General features: G+C 37.7%; 1 protein-coding gene and 1 long non-coding RNA gene across 4 annotated transcripts in view; one reads left to right on the top strand and one right to left on the bottom strand.

Moving 5' to 3' along the window:
- The window catches only part of LOC146896136 (nuclear autoantigen Sp-100-like), a 49,033-nt gene that overhangs the window by 12,858 nt on the left and 13,130 nt on the right, over positions 1-23,045 (bottom strand). For 2 of the 3 annotated variants that reach the window (XM_087905035.1, XM_085697382.2), the window contains exons 2-4: positions 15,481-15,640; positions 13,351-13,525; positions 12,397-12,465 (exon numbers count right to left, since the gene is read on the bottom strand). In XM_087905035.1, coding sequence (XP_087761161.1) covers positions 12,397-12,465; positions 13,351-13,525; positions 15,481-15,640 — 404 coding nt within the window. The remainder of the gene's footprint in view (positions 1-12,396; positions 12,466-13,350; positions 13,526-15,480; positions 15,641-23,045) is intronic. The other variant, XM_087905034.1, reaches the window with a different exon arrangement.
- Positions 560-7,914, top strand: LOC148123272 (uncharacterized). Its single transcript, XR_015737612.1, has 4 exons — positions 560-1,054; positions 5,720-5,901; positions 6,471-6,561; positions 7,815-7,914. It is a non-coding gene; the product is annotated as an uncharacterized LOC148123272 (long non-coding RNA).

The raw sequence follows: 23,045 nt of genomic DNA, 5'->3' as shown, positions 1-23,045 counted from the left end.
AGAAATTGATTGATTATTGATTGTAAATGTGCTAAAGGCCTCAGAAGTTCATAAAAAATTATGCCAATAGCAAAGGTTCAAAACAGGACTTTTCTATTACATGACAAGGAATAAGGAGATTATAAGGAGATGTCTTATTTTTTTTTATATAAGCAAAGACCCCAACTTGCAGGAAGTAACCCAAAGGATACTCAAAGGAATGAAATATGGTAGGTGGATGTGTTCCATTTTGCAGAATTTGAAAAATTAAAATACGTACACCATACCATTGATACCTATTCGGGTTTCCAATGGGCAACTGGTTTGAATTTGGAAAAGGCTGATTGGTAATCACATATTTACTAGAAGTTATGGGCATCATTAGTATACCTGCACAAATAAAAATGGATAATGGTCTAGCATATGTTTCTAAGGAAATGAAACAGTTTTTTGCTTATTATAATATAAAGCACATTATTGGTATACCTCATGATCCTATAAGTCAGGCAGTTATAGAAAAATCAATTTGAACAACAAAGTATGTGCTAAACAAACAGAAAAGGATAAAAATTAGCCCCCAAAATAATTGCATAATGCTTTATTAACCTTGAATTTTCTTAATGCTAATGAGAAAGAAACAGCGGCTGCAGAGAGACATTGGATAATAGATTAAAAAACTTCTGAACTAAATCAGCCAGGGTATTTCAAGGATGTGTTGACTTCAGAATGGAAACCAGCAGATGTTCTATGTTGTGGAAAGGGATTTTGCTCTTGTTTCCCCAGGAGAAGAAAACAATTGATACCATCATAATTAAACAAGATTTGGTTTGAAAGGGAGAAACCTCTTGATAAAGAGAACTGACAGCTCATCCACAGAAATCACAATCCACAGGTTGTAAGAAAACCTCATAATTGTTGGGGTAGGGTTATGTTCTTGTCTTTGCAGGAAAATACCTATCTTCAAAAGGTCAAGAGACCTTGGACAACTAGATGCTTAAAGAGGGAAAAATAGCTATCCAGAAAGAACCACCTAGCAAAGAGAAATCTGACTTATGATACCAATATTCTCTATGGGGTAAGATTTACAAACATATAATGTGAGTAGCAAATTATTAAAAATCAATGCTGGCTTTGGAGATGGACAGTGGCTATCCTTCTCTAAATCCAAGCATGTTGTTTAAAGAAAAATTCAGAGTTTATGTCTCATATTGAGTCACCTGGTATAGGACAGAAGGAAGATAAAATCCAGGGACTACTGTTGTCAAAATTATGCTTTCAAAAATTTTTGATTATCCCCATATATATATATATATATATATATATATATATATATATATTTGTCTCTATGGTACCTTTTGTTGAATATATGTCTGTTGAAATTCAAGATTTCTGTTTTGATATGATTAATGTTTACATTTTCCACAATGAACAATTAATTTTCCTTCAGTAATCTTTTTCCAGGAAAAAGATGGGGCCCATCATAATAATTCTACCTAGTAAACATGATGTCGTTATGCTGATAGCACCACTTTAAGACTGGTTTTGGGTTACAAACTACTCAAGATGATCCCAACTTGGATAACAGAGATGGTGCACCTTCTTACAATGCTCTCTATCCAGAACTTCAAATAAGAATTTCAGAAAGACCCTACCGACTACTCAGAGATTATTGGCAAATGTACCAGACAGTAGTTTTGAAACTTAAACATCATTTTAATTTTTACAGGATCCCATAGAAAAAGCATCACCCCTTGACAGATGAAAGTAATTCTAGAAAACAATGTCCCTTCTCTTATTAAAGTTTTTCCTCAGGGTTAGGGACATCTGTTTGGGGTTGATTATAAGTGGTATAGGGTTGGGATGGAAATGAAGTAGGCTCAGGGATCTCTTTTTTAAAAAAAGAATGGTTGGATTGAGATAATAGGTAGATTAATGTATTACTTGTGAGCTATTATTTATAGACAATTTATATTAGTATAGATTCTTGTATATTGATACACATTCAGATTATATTTGTTATATTAAATATACTCCTATTTCTGTTTACAAAATTTCTGCATTCTGCAGTTATTCTGCCATATTTTATACATTCATGTTTCTACCTCTGCTTAAGTTATTTTGTATATTGATGCAACTTTAGGGTATATTTATCATATTGCACTATATATTTCTACTTCTGATCAAGATGCTTATTTATATATTGCTTACATTTTGAAGAAATTGTCCTTATTTGCTTCACATTTGCTTAAGGATTGTTTAATTTTTTTTAATATGAAGCCTAAGTCATTAAGATACATAGGTATTTAGAATTTCAGGTCAATAGTTATCCTTGTTTGTCATACTTATTGAAGGTGTAAGTCACAAACAATCCCACACAAGTTTGGAATTATGATTAATAAAATGGTTATTTATTTAAAGGGAAAATACTTACAGATCACCTTCCCAGACAATAGCCCTCTGCGTGATTAGGAAAGGAGTCTAGTAGCCGGAAGCAGAGCAGGAAGCAAGAGAGAGAGGGAGCACACTGCTATCGCTGCTTTTTAAAGCAAATGAGACCACGCCCAAGTGGGCTGGTATCTTAAAGGCTATTGGTTGAAGGAACAGAAGGAACTCCCATAGCACCTCCCCCTTTTGTTTAAGTAATATAGTTCTAAACCCAATATAAAACAATATACACTAGGAACAGATATTAAGTATAACATTAGAATTACAATAATCATAAGTAATATTAAGCAAGGAACATATGCTAAATAATGTTTTAATAAACATTCTATCCTATGAATGTTTTAATAAACATTCTATCCTATGGAGTCTAAGTCTTGTATAGGAAATGGCTTGGCTAGATCATAAGAGGAAGGTAACTATGACTATTTAATCTTCAACCCTATTAAAGGCCTGAGAAGGGAGATAATATTACTTGAGCAGGCAGGAAGTATAATCAAGTAGCTCCTAAAGTGTGCAATATATGACAGAGACAATTAGCTACCTGAGCAATCACCCAAAATCTCATTTTGCAACATTGAAGTGACCAACTTTGGCTATGGTCTAGAATAACTGACATACCATTTTCAAAGGCAAGAAAAATTTCAAAACTGTCTTACCCTGTCTTGGCAAGATTTGAGAGTCCTGTTTATTCATTTCTGGATACTACGTTTTGTCAGTGGTTGAGGCATGGGCATTTCTTTGCTCAAAGGCCAGTTTTTGCCAAGAAGAAAACAGGCTCCAAGTAGAGTGTCTTTGGTGCTCAACATTCTCTCGGGAATAGATTGGTGCTGCCAGGAGCAATCATGTCTCATGTCAACAAAACCCTAAGTTATTTAAATGCCATGTTCCACATATCCTTGAAGTGGTTGAAGATTATCTATATATACCGAATATAATCTCTATGTATCTAAAGAACCTGATTAGTCTAACTATAAGTATGACAAACATAGATGACTATTGATCTATAATTCTTAATATCCATCTAACTTAAAGACTAAAACAATAAACAACTGTGAAATAAATGAGGACAATGACCTCCAAATGTAAACAATGTATAAGTATCTTGATCAGAGGTAGAAATGTATACTGCAATATCGTAAATATATGTTTCAACACATAAAAATGTTTTAAAAGAGGTAGAAGCATGCATGCATACAATATTCAATATAATTTAACTTTGTATCAATATATAAAAATCTATACCAACGTAATGGTCTGTAAACAATAACTCACAAATACCAATATATTATCCCATCATCTAATTTTCCCTCTTTTTTTAAAAAAACGATCCCTGAGCTTATAAAATTCCTTCCCCAACCCTCAACCATATACCAATTATAATCAACCCCTAAATGATGTCCCTAAGCCTGAGGACAAACTTGCTAGGAGAGGGGATGTCGTCTTTTAGAATTACTTCCAGCTGTCATGGGAGCAACATTCTTTCTAGGGGATCCTGTGAAAATAAAATGATGATTAAATTTCAAGTTTAATGTCTGGTAAGATTGCAAATAGTCTTTGAGTATTTTGTGGAGGCCTGGCCAAAATGTAAAAGATGTGTATCATTTCAACTAACCAAGTTGGAAATGTCTTGTGCAGCTGGTACCCAAAACAGGCCTTGTAGTAGCGCTATCAGTATCATGATGTCATATCAACCAGGTGGAGTTGTTGTTATGGAGTCCCATATTCTTCCTGGAAACTTCAAAGATCACTGCAGGAAAATTTATTGTTTATTGTAGAAAACTTAAACATTATTTAGATAGACATACAGGCACATATATTCAATGAAAGTTATGATAAAGACAAAAATAGGTATGAAGAAAATCAAAGATGTTTTCTAAATTCTTTTTTCTTTCTGTCCCACATCAAATGGCTCTTGACATGAGATAGAAACTCTGGGTTCTTTCTTTTAATAACATGCTTGGATTTAAAGAAGGACAGAACCGTTGTCCAATTCTAAAACCAGCTCTATATTTTCATAAATATACATACCTATACATACATACATACATACATATATAAATGTATACATTGTACCATTTGTACTTGTGAACCATATTTGATTTTCTTGATGATCCTTATTGGATAGTTATTTTTCTACCTGTCATCATTTAAACATCAGGGGTTTCTTTTGAATTTTTGAAGATGAATATTTTCCTGCAAAGACAAGAACAGAACCCTGTCCTCATCCTAAATGCTTTTCTTACCACCTGTACGGTTATCACCAGTGTGGATGAGCTTTCATTTCTCTGTTTCAATAGGTTTCTCCTTTTCAAAGTGAATCTTTATTAATTTTGATGGTGTACATATTTTTTCATCTCCTGTGGAAACAAGAGTAAAACCCCTTCCTCAACATAGTACATCTCCTGGTTTCCATTGTGAAGTCAACACATCCTTGAAATATATTGGTTGATTCAGTTCAGAAGTTTTTTCCATTATTCAATGCCTCTTCACTGCTGTTATTCCTTTCTCATTAGTGTTAGGAAAATTTAAGGTTAATAAAGCATTATGCAATCTATTTCTGGGGGTATTTTTTCATTCCTTTCTGTTTGTTCAGCATATCCTTTATAGTACGATTTGATCTTTCTATAACTGCCTGACCTGTAGAATTATTTGGTATACCTGTAATGTGCTTTATATTATAATAAGCAAAAAAGCATTTCATTTTCTTGGAAACATATGCTGGGCCATTGTCTGTCTTTATTTGTGCAGGTATACCCATGATGGCCATAACTTCCAATAAATGTGTGATTACCAAATCTGTAGTATGGAAGAGGGGTCTTTAACCCTGAAATAACCAAATGAAAATTGTATTAATTAAATCACTGCCTGGCCCATAAGCTCTAACCTCTTATTGGCTAACTATCACATCTTGATTCAACCCATTTCTAATAATCTGTATGTCACCACGAGGTTTGTGACTAACTGGGAAAGATTCAGTGTGTCTGACTCTGATGACTCCATGGCAGCTCTCCCTGCCTGCCTTCTTTCTCCCAGCATTCATTTCTCTTTTCCCTGCCTACCTAAGCTTCTGCCCTATCAAAAGTTCAAGGCAGTTTCTTTATTTGATCAATGAAAGCAACACATAGAAAGAAAAACCTCCTACACCAACTTATAGTTAGACTAGTCAGGTTCTTTAGATGCATAGAGATTAAATTCTGCATAGATAGGTAATCTTCAAACACTTCTAAGAATCGTAGAATATGGCATTTAAGTAACTCAGGATTCTGTTGATGTGAGACACAATTACTCCTGGCAGCACTGATCTAATCTTGAGAGAATATTGAGCACTGAAGACACTCCACTTGAAGTTCGTTTTCTTGGAAAAACTGGACTTTGGGCAAAGATCTGCCCCTGCCTTGACTACTGACAAAATGCACAGTGTCCAAACTGGAGAAGCATGATACAAACAAAACAACTGTCAAACCTTGCCAAGAAAGGGTAAGGCAGTTTTTCAAATTTTCCTGCCTCTGTCAATGGTATGTCAGATACAATAGGCATTCCTAGAAACAATGCTTTTTTTTTTCTAAGAATAATCTCAACAGAACACCCCTCCCTTCTGGATTATGCAGAAGGTGGCATAGGCAGACATTGGACTAATGAATATAGATCAACAAGGCACAGCCAAGGTAACCCTTTGAAGTCAGGAAATGCCTTGAGGGGATGCTCGCAGGCTGCCATGTTGTATTTGGTTCAGTCATTTCTTGTATCGTGAAGGAAACTCCTTCCCAGAGCAATTAAAGTATCTAATGCCTATTGTAAAGAAAAAAATAGAACAGCTGTAGAAGAGATAAGATGAAAATTCCAGGAGAAGCAATAAAGTAAATATTATAAAGATTATATTTAACCAAAAGAGACCTCTTGATTAAAAAATGTGATAGTTCATCAAGCAGCATGACAGTCAATCTAAACTAACTTATGTGACTAACCAATGCTTCTCATTTGATCCTACATAACTTGCCAACTACCCAAAATTAAAGTTGGAGTGTAGTTTTACTTTTGTCTTACAGAGAATGAAGGCTTCCAACTAAGGAATCTGAAGACCACTGGACAAATGAGACATGTGAAGAACCATCAAAAGATACTGTCCCAAGAAAAAAAGTAATTGGCCTATTGGTATATTATATCTCCAACAGGATAAAATTTCATAAATTTTCTCAAAAGCTTGTTTCTGCTGTTCTCTACAGACACATAATGCAAATGGTATTTTTTATAATCCTAGTTCAATTGAAAATTAAACCTGGCTTTTGTCTCTTTCTCTAAACCTAAGCATGTTTGTTAAAGTAAAATCCAAAATCTCTGTCTCATATCGGAAGAGCTAACTGATTTGGGACAGAAGGAAATCCAAAACTTGGAGACTGTTTTATCACTACTAATCTCATAATCCTTTGGGCTTTTTTTAAAAAATAAAACAACTTTTTAACAGCTTTTCTTCTTCTTCTTCTTCTTCTTCTTCTTCTTCTTCTTCTTCTTCTTCTTCTTCTTCTTCTTCTTCTTCTTCTTCTTCTTCTCCTCCTCCTCCTCCTCCTCCTCCTCCTCCTCCTCCTCCTCCTCCTCCTCCTCCTCCTCCTCCTCCTTCTTCTTTTTCTCTTCTGTTGCTTTTTTGAGACAAGGTTTCTCTGTAACTTTGGAGCTTGTCCTGGAACTAGCTCTTGTAGACCAGGCTGGCCTTGAATACACAGAGATCCGCCTGCCTCTCCTTCCCGAGTTCTGGAATTAAAGGTATGTGCCACCACAACCCAGCTACAGCTTTTCTTAAGGTATAAATATTATATCAAAATTTGTAAGATTAATATATATATTAAACTTTTTTATCAAGTTATTAATGTTCAATTAGAGTACTAATTCTAGAAACAGGCTTCATCTAGCCTCCTGTACATGATTTTGGTTTTGAGTCTCTATCAGGTAACTAAGGATTATGTTTTTATACTCAGGATGTACATAACAAAGGACCATGTACATAACCTTATGTACATAACATAAGGATGTATGGTCCTTTAAACTATTTGAGATCTGCTGCGTATGACATTTAAAATGTTTAAATTTTCTGCAGAGATCTAAGACCATGCCAAGCAGCCACCTTTGAAGTCTCCAAAAGGAGGATAGGCCCCACAATGACGATTCCACCAGGACTATGGTAACACCACTAAGCTGAAAACACCACCTAAAGATCAGCTTTGGACTACAAACTGTTTAGAACAATTTCAAGTTAAAAAGCTGAGATGATCTAGCATAACAGACTGCTATAGCCAGGACTTGAAACAAGCCCTGTACTTTCTCATTATACAGAGACTGAATAACAAAGGATAGAGCTACCTTTCCCAGGACTTGACAATCCAAATTTTCCTTTTCAGGAGCCCCTAAAGATGCCATTGTCACCAGACAACATGAAGTAAACTTAAGAACATGACACTTACGTTCCCGAGGTGGGGTAGGTGGGTTTCTTAGTCTTTCATTGGCTTATGGATATTTGTCATCATTTAGTGTGGTTGATTACAAGTTATTATTGGCAATGGTTAGGAAAAAAGTTGAACTAAGGAGATTAGATTCAGAGTTCTTGCTTTGAAAACAAAAAAAAGGATATAAATATAACAGGATAAGGATAGATTATTGAATCTACTTTTAAAGCAAAAAGAAACTAATAGTCAAATAGTTTACATTGATATGGATTATTATATATTGATACAATTTTAATATTTTCTGTTAGAACATACTATACATGTGTTTCTAATCTTGTTCATGGTATTGTACCTATACAACTTATTTAGCAATGTAATGCAAATTTCTAGTTCTTAGAAGTTATTATTACGAATTATTTAGGATAATAAAGAAATGTTGGTTAGTAGTCATCTATTAAAATCAAACTTGTAGTCATATTGGGTATGTTTCAAGGTTAAACAGAGATATATTTCAGGTAGATAAGTCATCTTCAAACATTTTAGAGATTTACAGAATATGGCATTTAAGATGTTTTAATAACATAAGTTCTCTTTTTCTGACAATGAATCATTTCTGCTCCTGGCAGCACCATTCACTTCAGAGATGATGATGGGAATTGAAGAAACTTCATATAGAGTTTATTTTCTTTGTCATAAAAGTTAATCACTGGACAAGAAAGTGCCCTTGCCTGGACTAATGATAGAATGCTGTCCCAACTGGAGAAATAGGAAACAAAGACAAAACTGCTAAACTTTGCAAAGACAAGGTAAGACAGTTCTTCAGAATATCCTGTTTCACAGATAAGTTTGTCATATTTTCTGGACCTGTATGTCAAAGATGGATGTCCCAACAATACAGAGGAAGATTTGATGACTATCCAGGTAGCCAGATGCTTCTGTCATTTCACAAATATTTTGGAAACCACTTGCTTGTACTTCCTGCTTACTCTGTTAATACTATTTCCTTCTCTGGACTCTGAACAAGTTCAAGATATAAATAGATATAGTTACGGATTTCCTTGTTAACAGATTCAGAAAAAAATTCCGCTAAGAGGTGTAAAGTATATATGGTTGAGAGACATTAGAAGATTATTTTGATAATGAAAATTAGGCTAGAAAGTGAATTAGGTCCAACACTTTGGACTCAACAAAATAGGATACATAAAGAGTGTTTTCTCTGAATTTATCAATTGTTAAAGGGACTAGTCAACCCCAAGAACTAACACCCACCCTGATATTTAAATCTTGAACTTGGAGAAACTATAGATGTAGATAATGTTGTGGCCATCAGAAACACAAGGAAAGAGCACCACACATGTGTGCTGTGTGGCGTGGTTTTGTTTTGCCAACAAAATAAGATAGGATGGTCTAGTAAGAAGGACTCTCAATTGAGAAAAAATCCTCCATTGGCTTGTAGTCAAGTTTGTGGGGGCATTTTCTTGATTAATGATTGTCACGTGAGAGCCCAGACCACTGTGTGGAGTGTTGCTCCAGTATAGGTGTTTCTCAGATATATAAGAAGCAGGCTGAGGAAGCCAGTAAGCAGCATTCCTCCATGACCTCTGCTTCAGTTCCTGCCTTAGGTTCCTATCCTGATGTCCCTTCAGGGTGGACTATAAACTGTAAACTAAACTAAACTTTTTCCTCCCCAAATTGCTTTTGGCCATGGGTTTTCATCACAGCAACAGAAAGGAATCTAGAACGAATGGGATGAGACAGCAATGTTAATAGCATCAATGAGAACAGACCATCGGATGAGGAGGTCCCTGAGGGTGACCGGATCAGGCTTTCTTGAGAGTAGCTGCCAGAAGATCCCAAGAAACAAAAATTAGATGTTTATTTCAGGAGTTGAAGTGAGTTAGCCTCTTTTGACTTTATAATGCAAGAGATAAAGTGCTCTGGAGCAGACAAGGTCCCCATGATTCCTGAGTTCAGACTTGGGCCATGAGAATAGGTTTTGAGGGTCAGCTCTGGCTTAGTAAAGTCCTGCCTGGGCCACTCTAGCATGGATGGAGACTTGCATTCATATCAATACATAAAGGATGCCTGCATGTGTCCCCAGAACTTCCTGGCCCAGTGGCATTACCTGAGTTTCTAGCTGACTCTGGACCACATTTCCTTTCACCAAATGGCCTCTCTGTATATATCTAATGGCTCGTCCCTACTGTTCTTTTCATGAGGACTCAGTAGCAGCCTGCCTCCATTTCCTCCCAGTTTTGAATTCTTTCCTGTATTTTCTCTATTTCCCCCACGTTGTTTGCATGTTTTCCATCAGATTATCAGTACATGGTCAAGAACACAGACTCTACCTCCTGAGTGTCTGGATTCTAGCTGTTCATTTGACCCTGTGAACACTCCCCATACAGTCTCTCTCAAGTTTAGCTTCCTCGCCTATAAACTGGGCATCTAAATGCTATCATTCCTTGATACCAGCTGGGGTTGACAGTAATCAAATATAGATGCAACAAAAGCAAGAAATTAGCAACAAGGTTCCTTCTGCCATTTTCTGTTATTCTTTCTGCTCTCATTTCCTTCCCTCTTCTAGTCTCTGTCTCAGAGAATCCCTGTGCCCTTCCCCATAACTCTACCACTTTCTTGATGTGTATCTTCATATATATATATATATATATATATATATATATATATATATATATATATTCTGGAATATTTTTATGATAGTTTTGGTCTTCAGCCCCTGTTCCTGGCCAGAACTCTTCAAATCTCAATTGAGTTCCAAGTGATTAAGGCAAAAAGAGAGCCAGTCTACCCTTGAGCATAGCCAGCCTTCCTCAGTAACACCACAGTACTCATTAAAGAAGTAAAGTTTGGAAAGCCCTTAGGAATGGAGGCTGGTTGCCAGGGGAACAACATATCGTGACAGCATTGGAGTGTTGACTTCCAAGGTGAGAAGATCTAGAAGTTGACTTGATTACATGGCTAATCATACCAACCATCATGGCTGTGTGATGAAAATTTCATTAAAAATCATAAGAGTCTCTGTTTTAGAGAGATTTGGGTTGACAAACTCCAAAGAGCAGGAAGGGTGGTGTGCCCAGGGAGGACAAGAGAGTGTTGTGTTCTCTCCCCCTTATTCCTTGGGGTGTCCCTCTCCCATGTGGTCATTGTTCATGTGCATATGTGTGTGGAGAGCAGAGGACGACCTCAGGTGTTATTCCTCAGGTGACATCGACCTCTTTTTGTAGAGATGGAGTCTCTCATTGGACTAAATCTCAACAATTTTCATAAACAGTGATCTCAAGGAAGCTGCCTGTCTCTGCCTCCTTGTTACTAGGTGTTATAGCACCTGCCCCTGTGTCTTAAGCTGTTTTTTCTTTACACGAGTAAGTCCTGTGCTTGTATGCACTTTGACAATGGAGTCATCTCCCCAATTCCCCTCACCGTTGCTATTTTTGAGCTATAACTTTTCTACTCAATTGTAAGCTATAGTTTCCTTGAGGTTCATGAGCTAACAAGTTCTGTAGCCTGAGGCACCACAGCAACCCCTGATATATGTTCAGTTGACCAGAGGCATGGGTCGTACCCCAGAATTTGTAACCAGCATCTGTAATAGACCGCTGTCTTGTGGCATTGAACCCTTTATCTGAATATAATTACATCATAAGACACCTTGCTGATGTCTAAAGTGTTGGTTGGTGTGGGAAACCCCACTCATCACATATCTGGTGTCAGAGACCAGTGCATGCAAGGGCAGGACAAAACAGAAACATCTCTCTTACAGGGCATTTCCTCTTTGATGCCACCATGGACCACACCGCTTCACCTTTCACAGTTCCGTACTGGTCGTCTTCTTCAGAGGCTTCTCTAAATCACAGTTATTTCTGAGTAGTCAGTCTCTCTAAATCTGGCTACTGACATCGGGTTCAGGTTTCTTCATCATGGGTAGCAGGCTGATGATTTGATGTCATGGTTACGCTGGCAGGATCCTACATCCTCCTAGAGGCTGGTCAGTTTGGATCTAAAGCACCCCTCCTTATAAGACTCATGTATTAGAGGTCTGTCCCTCAGAAAGGCACTAGTAGGTCTTGGTGGTACCTTTAACAGGCAGAGCCAAGCTGTACTAACTTAGATCACCAGAGGTGTAACCTTGAAGGATACAGGTACATCCTCTCTTCCCTTGCTTCCAGGTCATCATGCCCTTGCTTTGATGTTATGCCCTATCTTAAGAAATGAGGTCAAACCATTTGGGCTGAAGTCCCTAACATCATGACCCCAAATAAATTGACTTCCTTGGTATCCATTTTGTTTTTGAGTGAGTTTTGCTATGTACAATTGGCTGGTCTCAAGCTCACAATCCTCCTGCCCCAGAGTTTAGAGTATACTGCTTCTCCTGGGTAATATGTCATAGTGCATGAAGCTAACACCAGGCTTATAACCACTCCCCTCACTGCCTTCTCTGTTTTTCCCCAAGTCACACTCAGCTAAGGATCTCCTTTATTTCCTATTCTCTGCAGCAATAAGAAACTCCAAGTGTAATTACCTTGTTCAAGACTTGGCTGCAAGTTTGGGTCCCCTCTATCAATTTCTCCAAAACACAATTGTGGTAAGACTGAAATGGAAGGGAGAGGAAAGAAGAGGAGAAAGTCATTAGAGATCTTTAGCAGGGACAAAAGGCATCCTTTCTGCATTACATATTTAGGAATTTCAAGTCTTCTGATCAAGTTCAATGGATCCCACACGACAGAGTTTACCCATCATGTCCTGGGACAGAGAAGACTCCACAAGGGAGACTTTATGCGTCCCACACAGAAAGCAGACATAAATAAGTCAGCAGGAATAAAAAAGTAGAAGACACACTTGTGCTGTATTCCTATTCCAGTGTTCAGAGAAGGTATATGTCAAAGTAGAAAAAAATAGAATCTAAACATAGGTTTCCAGGCTGCCACAATTGTAAGAAGAAAGAAGGACTTTCCTGGATGGAAGGTCTAGGATCTGGCACATACCAAAGGGAGACTTCATGATGGGCAGGCTTTAAAGATGGGCAAGATGGAGTTGAAGAACTGGCTCACACATTGTTGGTTTCTATGAACATGTGGTGCTAAGCTAAGATGGATCCTGCAACCCACAGCTGAGCTGTCACTCAAGGTGGGTGGTAGTGAACCTGATGGACTCTTGTGTATAATATTATAAGGGCTCCACTGAAGAGACACCGCAGTGCTACCCTCCTGGGACTGAGTTCTCCTGTCCTCTTCTTCATAGCCTGATGCTGGTGGGGCTCTCATTGTCTTCTCAGTCTATATAGCCAGCCTAGCAGACCTCGGGAGCATGTCACCTCTAGCTGTTAGATATAAGTGTTATGATTATGTACGGGCATTAATTTTGTTAACTACTATATTTCTAATCGTGCTGCATTATATGACACCTGGTAGACATTTAATATATGCTTGATAAATTAATGACTGGGATCTCAGAGGGGGATAATAAACCAAATTACCATTTTTAAAGTCTTTGGACTCTGAAATGGGTTTCAAATCAGGGTATTCATTCAGATTTCCAAGACTGAACAATACCAGTAGAACTTTCAGGTCAAATTTCTTCTCCAGTTCTTCCAGGGCTCTGTAGACCACGTTTTGTACAGGAACCAGGTTTGCACAGGAATCTTTAAAATCCTTAAAAAATTTAAAGGAGAAGGTGTAAGTGCAGGCTTTAGGTCATAAAAAAGTTCTAGGAAAAAAATTATAGTTAGTGTGCCTCAATCCCCAAGAGACATATCTTCTCATGCAAAGTTTTATATTTGCATGGCTACTTCATGAAACAAGTAAACATTTTCTCTTTCAAAATACTCACCAGTGACTTTGAGCTCCCACCCTCATTTCTATGGCATGTAAGAAGGGCCACTTTTTGTAGGAAAATGAAACTTGGGTTAAGGGTTAGCAATGGGGCTGGTGAGATGGTCCAGCGGGTTACAGGCACTGGTCACCAATCCTGATGGTCTGAGTTCAGTCACTGGGATTCAGATGGTGAAAGTGGAGTACCAACTAGCCACAGGCTGTCCTCTGACTCCCACAAGTGCACAGCAGCAGGCTCATACACATGTGCACATATAATAGAAACACACACATACTTATAAGTAAATAAATAATATATGCAATAATATTTTTAGAGTGGAGGTGCTGGAAAGATGGTTCACGGTCGAGAGTACTTTCTGCTCTTGCAGAGAACCCTCATTCAGTTCCCAGCATCCATACGGCAATGCAAGGACACCTTAACTCCAGTTCCTAGGGATCTGGTGCTGATTTCTGTACAATATGGGCACCAGGCCCACAAGTTTTATGCATACATAGAGTCAGAAAAAAACACTTGTATGCATAAAAATAAAAACAGAAGCATTCTTTTTTTTTAAAGGTTAACCAAGAGGGTAGGTGCCCAATGCTGTTCTGTCACCCACAACCTCCTGCCCTCTTGCAGGAAATCATGTGTTCATTACCTCTGACTGTGAACTCTGCTGGAGGGAGGCAAATTCATAAGGTTAAAAAAAAAACCCAACAGGAGGGGCTGTAGAGAGGCCCAGGGGTTAAGCACACTTGCTGCTCTTGCAGAGTTCCCAGATTCCATTGCCAGCACCCTGATGATGTTCACAACCATCTGTAACTCCAGTCACAGAGGATCTGGTGCCCTCTCTTCTGACCTCCATGGGCACCAGGGACACCGTGGTGCATAGACATACATGTATACAAACCACTCATACATATAAAATAATAAAAAGTTTTTAAAAATTTGTCCGAATAAAAAACTCTGTAGTTTGTAATATCCTCAGATCTAGGTTTTTAAAATAGATATTAATTAAAATAAAATGTCCTCATGGAAATTTCACTAAGTCAGTTCAATAAAATAATTCAACTTTAACTTTTAGCTTGTTTATCATTTTAGTTTTGTTGAGTTTGAATTCTATGAACTCTATGGTTTAAAATCCATGAGACATTGCACATCTATAGAGAACCCCTGTTCTGCGCTGGCTTTTCTTCAGCAATACTCATCCAGAAAGGGCCATGGAACACCTGCTCCTCAGATAGAAGCAGCACCATCTCCTGAGGCCTCTGCTTATTCTCCTCTTAATACATGGAGAGAAGACTTCTCGAAATATTTACATGATATACATCACTCCCAGAATATGCAGGTTTTAATCCTGAGTCCAGAATTCTAACTTATAATTGATGAATGTATTATTGTAGCTTATATCTCTACAAAATGCTATGAAAACTTTGTCAATAATTTTTTGTCAGAAATTAGGTTCGGGTGCTGGAGAGTTGGTTAAGTGGTTCAGAAGACATGTTACTGTAATAGAGGACCAGGGGGATTCCCAGCACCCACATCAGATGGCTCACAACTACATGTAACTCCCGTTCCAGGGAAGTTGGAGCTCTTTTCTAGACTCCGTAGACACCAGTACGCATGTGAACATGCACAAAAACGCGCATGAGCATGCAAAAGCACAAAAACGTACATTCACATGAGAAATAAAATCTTACCTTTTAAGTTAAGTCCAAATTTGGCTCCAAGATATCAAGGTATAACTTAATCTGGAGCCTGTTTACCAGGATAGGGTATAACAAATCTCACTTACTTCATACATTTTTTCAGTGATGAGATCGTTGTCACGGAGTATCTCAAGAAAAGGAAATGGCTTTTTTATTGCATTTGAAATCATCACTTTATTTTGTTTGAAGCACTGGAATATAGGAGCGGAGGGAATCCTCTGTGTGGTCTCGTCGTCTGTGGACATCCTGGAGGGGGAAATTACCATGAAGAAATGATAATCAGGTTCATCAGTCTATATATTTGTGAAATATGAGGTTTTATACAGGAAAGAAAGACTGTAAAGGACTAACATACATAAGATGGGTGGTCTTGAGTCAACCCCAATAAATACATTGAGTCAAGTCCAATAATTTGGCAAGTTCTGGGTTCAAGTGAGAGATACTCTGCCTTGTCACTTCCAGAATCAACTTCTGACTTCCATACATGTGTGCATACATATACATGTGCATCTGCACACATAAGCCCTCATGCATGTGAATGTTTTTGTATGCATGCGTGTATACTGCATATTCATATACAGATGAAAAATAAAGTGAAATATAATGTTAAGTATGACTCAAAAATTCCACTGCTAGGTGTTCTTATACAGGCGAAAGGAATATTCTCACTAATTTATATGCAAATATTTCTGGTAGCATTATTGATAGCCAAAAGGTAGAGACACTTGAAATGGCCATTAGTTGGAGGGTAGAAAAATAAAACTGGACAATTAATACAATAAAACACTATTCCTCAATAAAAGGAACAAAATGCTAATATATTCTATGAGTGAATGAATCTCAAAAAATCTTTTTCTTAGTAAAGGAAGCCAGAAACAGAAGGAAACATAATGTATAATTCCATGTCTATAAAATGCTCAGAAATGAAATCTATAGAGACAGATGTATGTGTGGTTGCGTGGACTAAGGGGACCAAGATCGGACTGTACACAGCTGTGAGGGGTTCTTCTGGGGATTCCTAGTCCAAACTTCCAAACTTAAACTGTGGTCCTGGTTGCATGGCTCCGTAAAATGTCACTGGATTTTATATTATAATGGGTAAATTTTATAGCAAGTAAATTCAACTCAAAAAGCTGTCAAAATATGAAAGTGTAAATTTAAAAAGATGAACAGATCAATAAAGGCTGAATATTTTTTCCTCCTAGTACAAGTAAAAGTGGATATTTTGAATAACAAACACATATTGTGTTCTTACTTGCTTGGGTTTTAACATTGTGTTTGTTTTTTATTTTTTGTCAACTAGACAAAGCTAAAGTTATTTGAAAAGAGGAACCTTAATTTAAAAAAGGAAGGCCTACATCTGTATTGCCAGTGAGCAAGTCTACGGGGAATTTTCTTGATTGGTAATTGATGTGGGAGGGCCCAGTTCACTGAGGGCATTGCCACCTGGACAGATGGTCCTGGTATAAATAAGAAAGCAAACTGATCAAGCTGAAAGCAGTGTTACTCCATAGTTTCTGCTTCAATTTCTGTCTCCAGGTTCCTGCCCTGACTTCTTTGATGAAGGACTGTGATGTGGTTGTGCAAGACAAAAATCCCTTTCTTCCCCAAGTTAGTTTGGTGTTGGTGTTTATTACTCTAACTTAAATACTATATGACTGGATGTTTTCAGTCTTAACAGGGATGTCAGGAGGTGACAGACAGCACTTAGGTTAAAAAGACATCTTGCTGATGTCAGGATGTCTATGAGTTTAATCCCCAGCACAGGACGACCAGCCTGCAACTAACTATCCCCCACACACAATAACTGGGGGATGAGGCTGAACCTTACCCATGGATCACAAACTCACATCAAAAGGACAAGAGAAGCAGTCTCACTTTGACTGCATTGCCCCTTGCTCAGGCTGGAACAGGCCTTACCAAGGTGATGGCCCTGGACCTAAGGTTTAATCAGAACCAAATGAGAACATACAGCTCCCCAGAACTCTCAGGTGCCTGTGGGAGGCCTCCTTCTGTTTTGCCCAATGAAGAACACTGAATGACTCAGCAGCAGACCACTGAGAAACAAAGAATGGGGCAGTGAAGACCAGCCCTTCCTAGACAGCATTCCAGTCTGGTCACAGAGTCAGCCTACTACCCAGGAGAATTTGTTGACTCTGCATCACAATAGATTATACCATTGGCTTCACCCATCCAAGGAGCCAAATAGCAAGTCATCCCATCTGGGTCAGAGCCTAGCCTATGGCTTCACCTAGGCCAACTGCCAAGCTGGAAGCCTGCCTAACTTTAGAGTATATACCCTCTAGTACTGACAGACCAAGGATCCCACACACAATGGGTAACCAAACCTACCTACTCCTACCTGCGGAGAACAGCTTTTTGTAGTCATGGCTAAGGAACCTAAACTGCTGACTAGTCTGGTCTCTGAGCCGAGGTCATAAAATTCATGGAGAGGAAGCCAACTTTTCCACAAATGTCAGGCATTTCATGTCACCCTACGTTGGTGAAGCAAACAGAATGCTTCAATATTTGCAAATAGGTAAATAGGCTGCATCACATTAATAGAAGGGAAAATGTAAGTCATGTCTCACCAACAGATGCAGAAAAGGTATTGCACAAACTCAGCATGCTTTCATGATAAAAATAGACCTCTCAAAATTTAGCCTAGAAGAACTGTACTTTAGTATAATAATGATCACATAGAAGAAAGCCATAGTACCATTCTCAAGAACAACAAGTTTAGAGCTTTTCCCTTTGAGATCAGGGACAATGAGAGAGTTCAGTCTCAGCATTCTCTCTTTATACTGTACTAGAGGGAAGGAATGAAGAAAAAGAGGAAAGGAGGGAGGATGGAAATAAGTAAAACTTTGAAAGTAACTATACAGATATATAGATATACATATATATATGAATATATGTATATAATTCCAAAGATTATAGACACAGATTAGTATCAATTAATAAATTTAGTAAAGTTACAGTTCAAAAGTCAACATACAAAATGATACATCTGGAAAAGAAATGAAAAGAATTCCTTTTTCATTAAAGAGAAAAGTGTATATATGTGAGAGAAACATACACAGAGAGACAGAGAAACAGAGAACTACTGACTTGTGAAATAATTCTTTTATACGCTGTCAAGATTTGTCACTTAGATTGATTTAATAAAATGTTAAGTGTCTTGTAACCAGGCAGGAATTATAGGGGAGGGGGACAATCAACCTAAGAGATTTATGGGAAGAGGAAAGGTGGAGTTACAAGAGATGCCAGTGAACCACAGAGGTATCAGGATATATAGAAAATGAACTAACAAGCCATGAGTCACATGGCAAAGCATAGGTAAGAAATATGAGTCACTTTAAATGTAACAGTTAGGTAGTAATAAGCCTGAGACATTGGCCAAGCAGTTATAATTAATATTAAACCTCTAAGTAATTATTTGAGTACAGTTGCGGGATAAAAATCTCTGCCATCAAATGGTGCCCACATGGTACATAGATCCTCATACGACCTAAAAAGGCTTGAACAAAAGAGGTTCTAAACGCACAAAAATGGAACCAGATGCAGCTTTCTAGTCACATAATCTCTGGCCAGCTGAAATGCAGAGACGTGTCATTCAACAGCTGCCCAAGAGACAGAGACAGCTGCCAGCTGCCGTGAACTAAGCAGCAGTGGGTTCTCGCAGTTTCTCACATGGGTCCCAGTGCAGAGTGGCTTCTCCCAACCCCTGCCTGTTGGTTTGAGCTGTGAGTGTTAGCACACTACATGGAGGCTTTAGGGTTTAGGTCATATAGACAGAAAAGGTTACAGGCGTGCAGTAAAATCAGATTTAGACCAAAAAAAAAAAACCCAAAAAACAAAAAAAACCCAAAACAACAACAACAACAACAAAAAAACCCTCTAAATGTGTTACAGTGTGTTTAAAAATATGCATAGAATTTGGAGAGGAAAGAAAAGGGTACAGAAACTTCTTTTAAAAGCAATAGAGCAATAAAAAAATAACAAGCCTATAACGACAGAAAATAGAAAGAGAGTCTGGATCCTGTATGTTAATGGGTTGCCTTTGAACTTTTTTATTACTGCTATGAGACTCGGGAGAATTCAAACTGCTAAATTCTACCAACTTACATATTTTAAAAATATTTTGACTTCCAAATTTAAGTCAAAAGATGTGCTACTTTGGGGAGGAGGTTATGCTTTTATTAGGGCAGGAAATGAGAGACTGTGGATTCATTCCAGGTTAAAGAAAATTAGATTTGATTGAGGAACACCCGCTGAAAATCCTGCTTACAAAAAAATAAAAACAAAAAACAAACCTGAAAGTACAACAAGACATGTGATATATATTTTACCTGCTCAAACATATAATATCATCTTTAACTGACTTATAGGCAATGCACAGTCTATACTTGTATGTTACCTTTAAAAGTTTATATATTTTTGCTTCTGTAAAGCAAAGGACACAGCCAACCAGATAAAACAACAGCTTACAGAATAAGAAAAGATCTTCACTAACCCTACAACAGACAGAAGTCTGATCTCCAAAATATACAAAGAACTCAAGAAATTGGTCATCAAAAGAACAAATAATTCAATAAAAAAATGGAGTACAGACATGAACAGAGAGTTCTCAACAAAGGAATCTAAAATGGCTGAAGGACAGTTAAGGAAATGTTCAACATCCTTACTCATCAGAGAAATGCAAATAAAAACAACTCTGAGATCCAAGATCAAAAACACTGATGGCTTATGCTGGAGAGGTTGTGGGGTAAAGGGAACACTCCTGCCTTGCTGGTGGGAATGCAGACTGGTACAGCCCTTTGGATATCAGTATGGTGATTTCTCAGAAAATTAAAAAACAATCTTCCTCAAGACCCAGTAATACTGCTTTTGGGTATATATCTAAAGGATGCTCTATCGTGCCACAATGACTTGTGCTCAACTATGTTCATAGCAGCATTGTTTGCCATAGCCAGAACCTGGAAACAACATAAATTCTCTTGACTGAGGAATGGATAAGGAAAATGTGGTACATTTACACAATGGAGTACTACATGGCAGAAAAAATAATGATATCTTAAAATTGCAGGCAAATGGATAGAGCTAGTAAACATTATTTTGAGTAGGTAACCTGGACCCAGAAAGACAATTATCATATATACTCACGCATAAGTGTTTTTTAAACATAAAGCAAAGAAAACCAGCCTACAAATCACAATTCCAGAGAACCTAGACAACAATGAAGACCCTAAGAGAGATAAATATTGATCTAATCTACATGGGAAGTAGAAAAAGGCAAGATTTCCTGAGTAAATTGGGAGCACGGGAACCATGGGAGAGTGTTGAAGGGAAGGGGAAAGGTAGGACAGAGAACAGAGAAAAATGCAGGGCTCAATAAAAATCTATTAAAAAAAGAAAAAAGAAAAGAAAAAAAAATTATGTATTTATAGAGTAAGGGAACCAGACACCAAAAAAAATGAGGACCCAAATGATCCAGCATCCAGAAAAGCCTCCAGGCTACTGACTGAGATTATTCAGCCTCACAGGATGCTGGAGCCAAGACTTAACAATTATCCTAAATTTTCTCAGTATTCCCCAAAGATTACCAGTACCCCCAATTAGTAGGAAATAGTCTAAAAACTATGCCCACATTTCCGACAAAATGGATTGTGGGTACTTATTATCATTTAAGGGGCTTGGTTACAAATTGTTGTTGGTAATGATCAAGCAAAAGCTGTACAAAAGGGATTAGATTCAAGGATCTCTCTCTGATAAGAAAAGGGGAATATAGAAAAGATAGAATAAAAGCATAGATTATTGAATCTACTTTTAAACCAAAAACCCAACTACTAATCTTAAATGTTTTACATTTGTATGGATGTTTGTATATTGATACAAATTTAAAATTCATTTTGTTAAACTCTATGTATGTTCCCTCTCTTATTTAAGTTATTATACTTATGTAACCCAATTGAAAATATAATGTATAATTAAAAAAATATAGAGAGAGGTACAGGGGAGTAACTGCTTAGTAAGTGAGCCAGAGCCAGAGACTACTGAAGGTCCAGACATGAATCTGTGACCTTCAAGGGAGTAGACCTAAGCCAGAACCCCTGTGGGTCTGGGCATGAGTCTAGGGTCTCCCAAAAACTAGGACTGACCAGGATCTTTGCCAGTCTGGGCATGAATCTGGGAACTCAAAGGGAGTAGGCAGGAACCAGAGATCTCTGCAGGGCCAGGCATGAGTCTGGGACCTCAGAAGGAGTAGGACTGAGCCAGGACCTCTGTGGGTCTGGGCATTGGACTGGGACATCAAAGGGAATAGGCAGAGACCTGGAACTTCTGTGGGTGTGAGCATGAGTCTGGGACCTCTGAGGGTGTAAGTCTGAGTCAGATCCTCTGAGGTTCTGGGCATACCTGGGAACTTTGAGGCAGTAGACCAGAGCCAGAAATTTTTGCAAGACCAACTGCAGGCCAGGTACTTCTGCAGGAGGGGATCCAGACCAGGATTTACAGAAACAGGTCAAAGCCAGATACCTAGGCCAAGGTAGACCTGAGATAGCAAACTCCAATGGAGCATAGCAAAGCACAGGAGTGCTGAGCTATCTCCAGGAACACTGAGTAACCAATGAGGTAACTAGAACTGTCTCCCTGACTGTACCATGAGGAGCAACCATCTGAGCTTTGGATACATTGGTACCTAGAAGATTATTCAACAGAATCTCAGACAGCCCCAACCACACATACTAAAGGAAAAAAATGAGTAGAAAATGTAAGAACACATGCAACACCACAAAGAGCAACATAACACCAGTAAAACATAAAGACCCTACAACGACAAGACCTAACAGCCAAATATACTTGCAGCAGAAGAAAATGACCTAAAAATTAACTACAAAAGAATCTTTGAAACTCTTAAAGAGGAAATGAAAAATTCCCTTAAAGAAACGGAAGATAAAAAACAAAATATGGAAAAACATCAGCATATCCCTTAAAGAAAACCAAGAAAAAGAAATCAAACATATGAAAGAAACTATTCAAGACTTAAAAACTGAAAGAGAGACAATAAAGAAAACACAAACCAAGAGGATTTTAGAAACAGAGATCAAGAGAAAATGACCAGGAGCCACAAATGCAAGCATGAACAGCAGAATACAAGAGATGGGAGAGAGAATCTCAAGCGCTGAAGATATAATAGAGGAAATAGAGTCATCAGTTAAAGAAAACATTAAATCTAACAAAAGCTTAACCCAAAATATCCAGGAAATATGGTATACTATGAAAAGGCCTAATCTAAGAATAATAGGTATAGAAGAAGGAGAAGTTCAACTCAAAAGCACAGAAAATATATTTTACAAAGTCATAAAAGAAAATGTTTCCAACATAAAGAATGATATGCCTATGAAGATACAAGAAGCATACAGAACTCCATATGGACTACATTAAAAAAGTTCTCTCGCCACATAATAATAAAAAACTAAATATACAGAGTAAAGAAAGAATATTAAGAGGTGCAAAGGAAAAAGGCCAAGTAACATATAAAGGTAGACCTATCCTAATTACACCTTACTTATCATTGGAGACAATGAAAGCCAGAAGGTTGTAGTCAAGTGTTATGCAGACATTAAGAGACCATGCCAGGCCAGACTAC

The sequence above is a fragment of the Myodes glareolus genome, chromosome 1 (genome assembly GCF_982192425.1).
Source record: "Myodes glareolus chromosome 1, mMyoGla1.1, whole genome shotgun sequence".
In the NCBI taxonomy this organism is placed as follows: domain Eukaryota; kingdom Metazoa; phylum Chordata; class Mammalia; order Rodentia; family Cricetidae; genus Myodes; species Myodes glareolus.
Note: the sequence above shows the minus strand (reverse complement) of the source record. Positions and strands in the feature narration are given on the sequence as shown.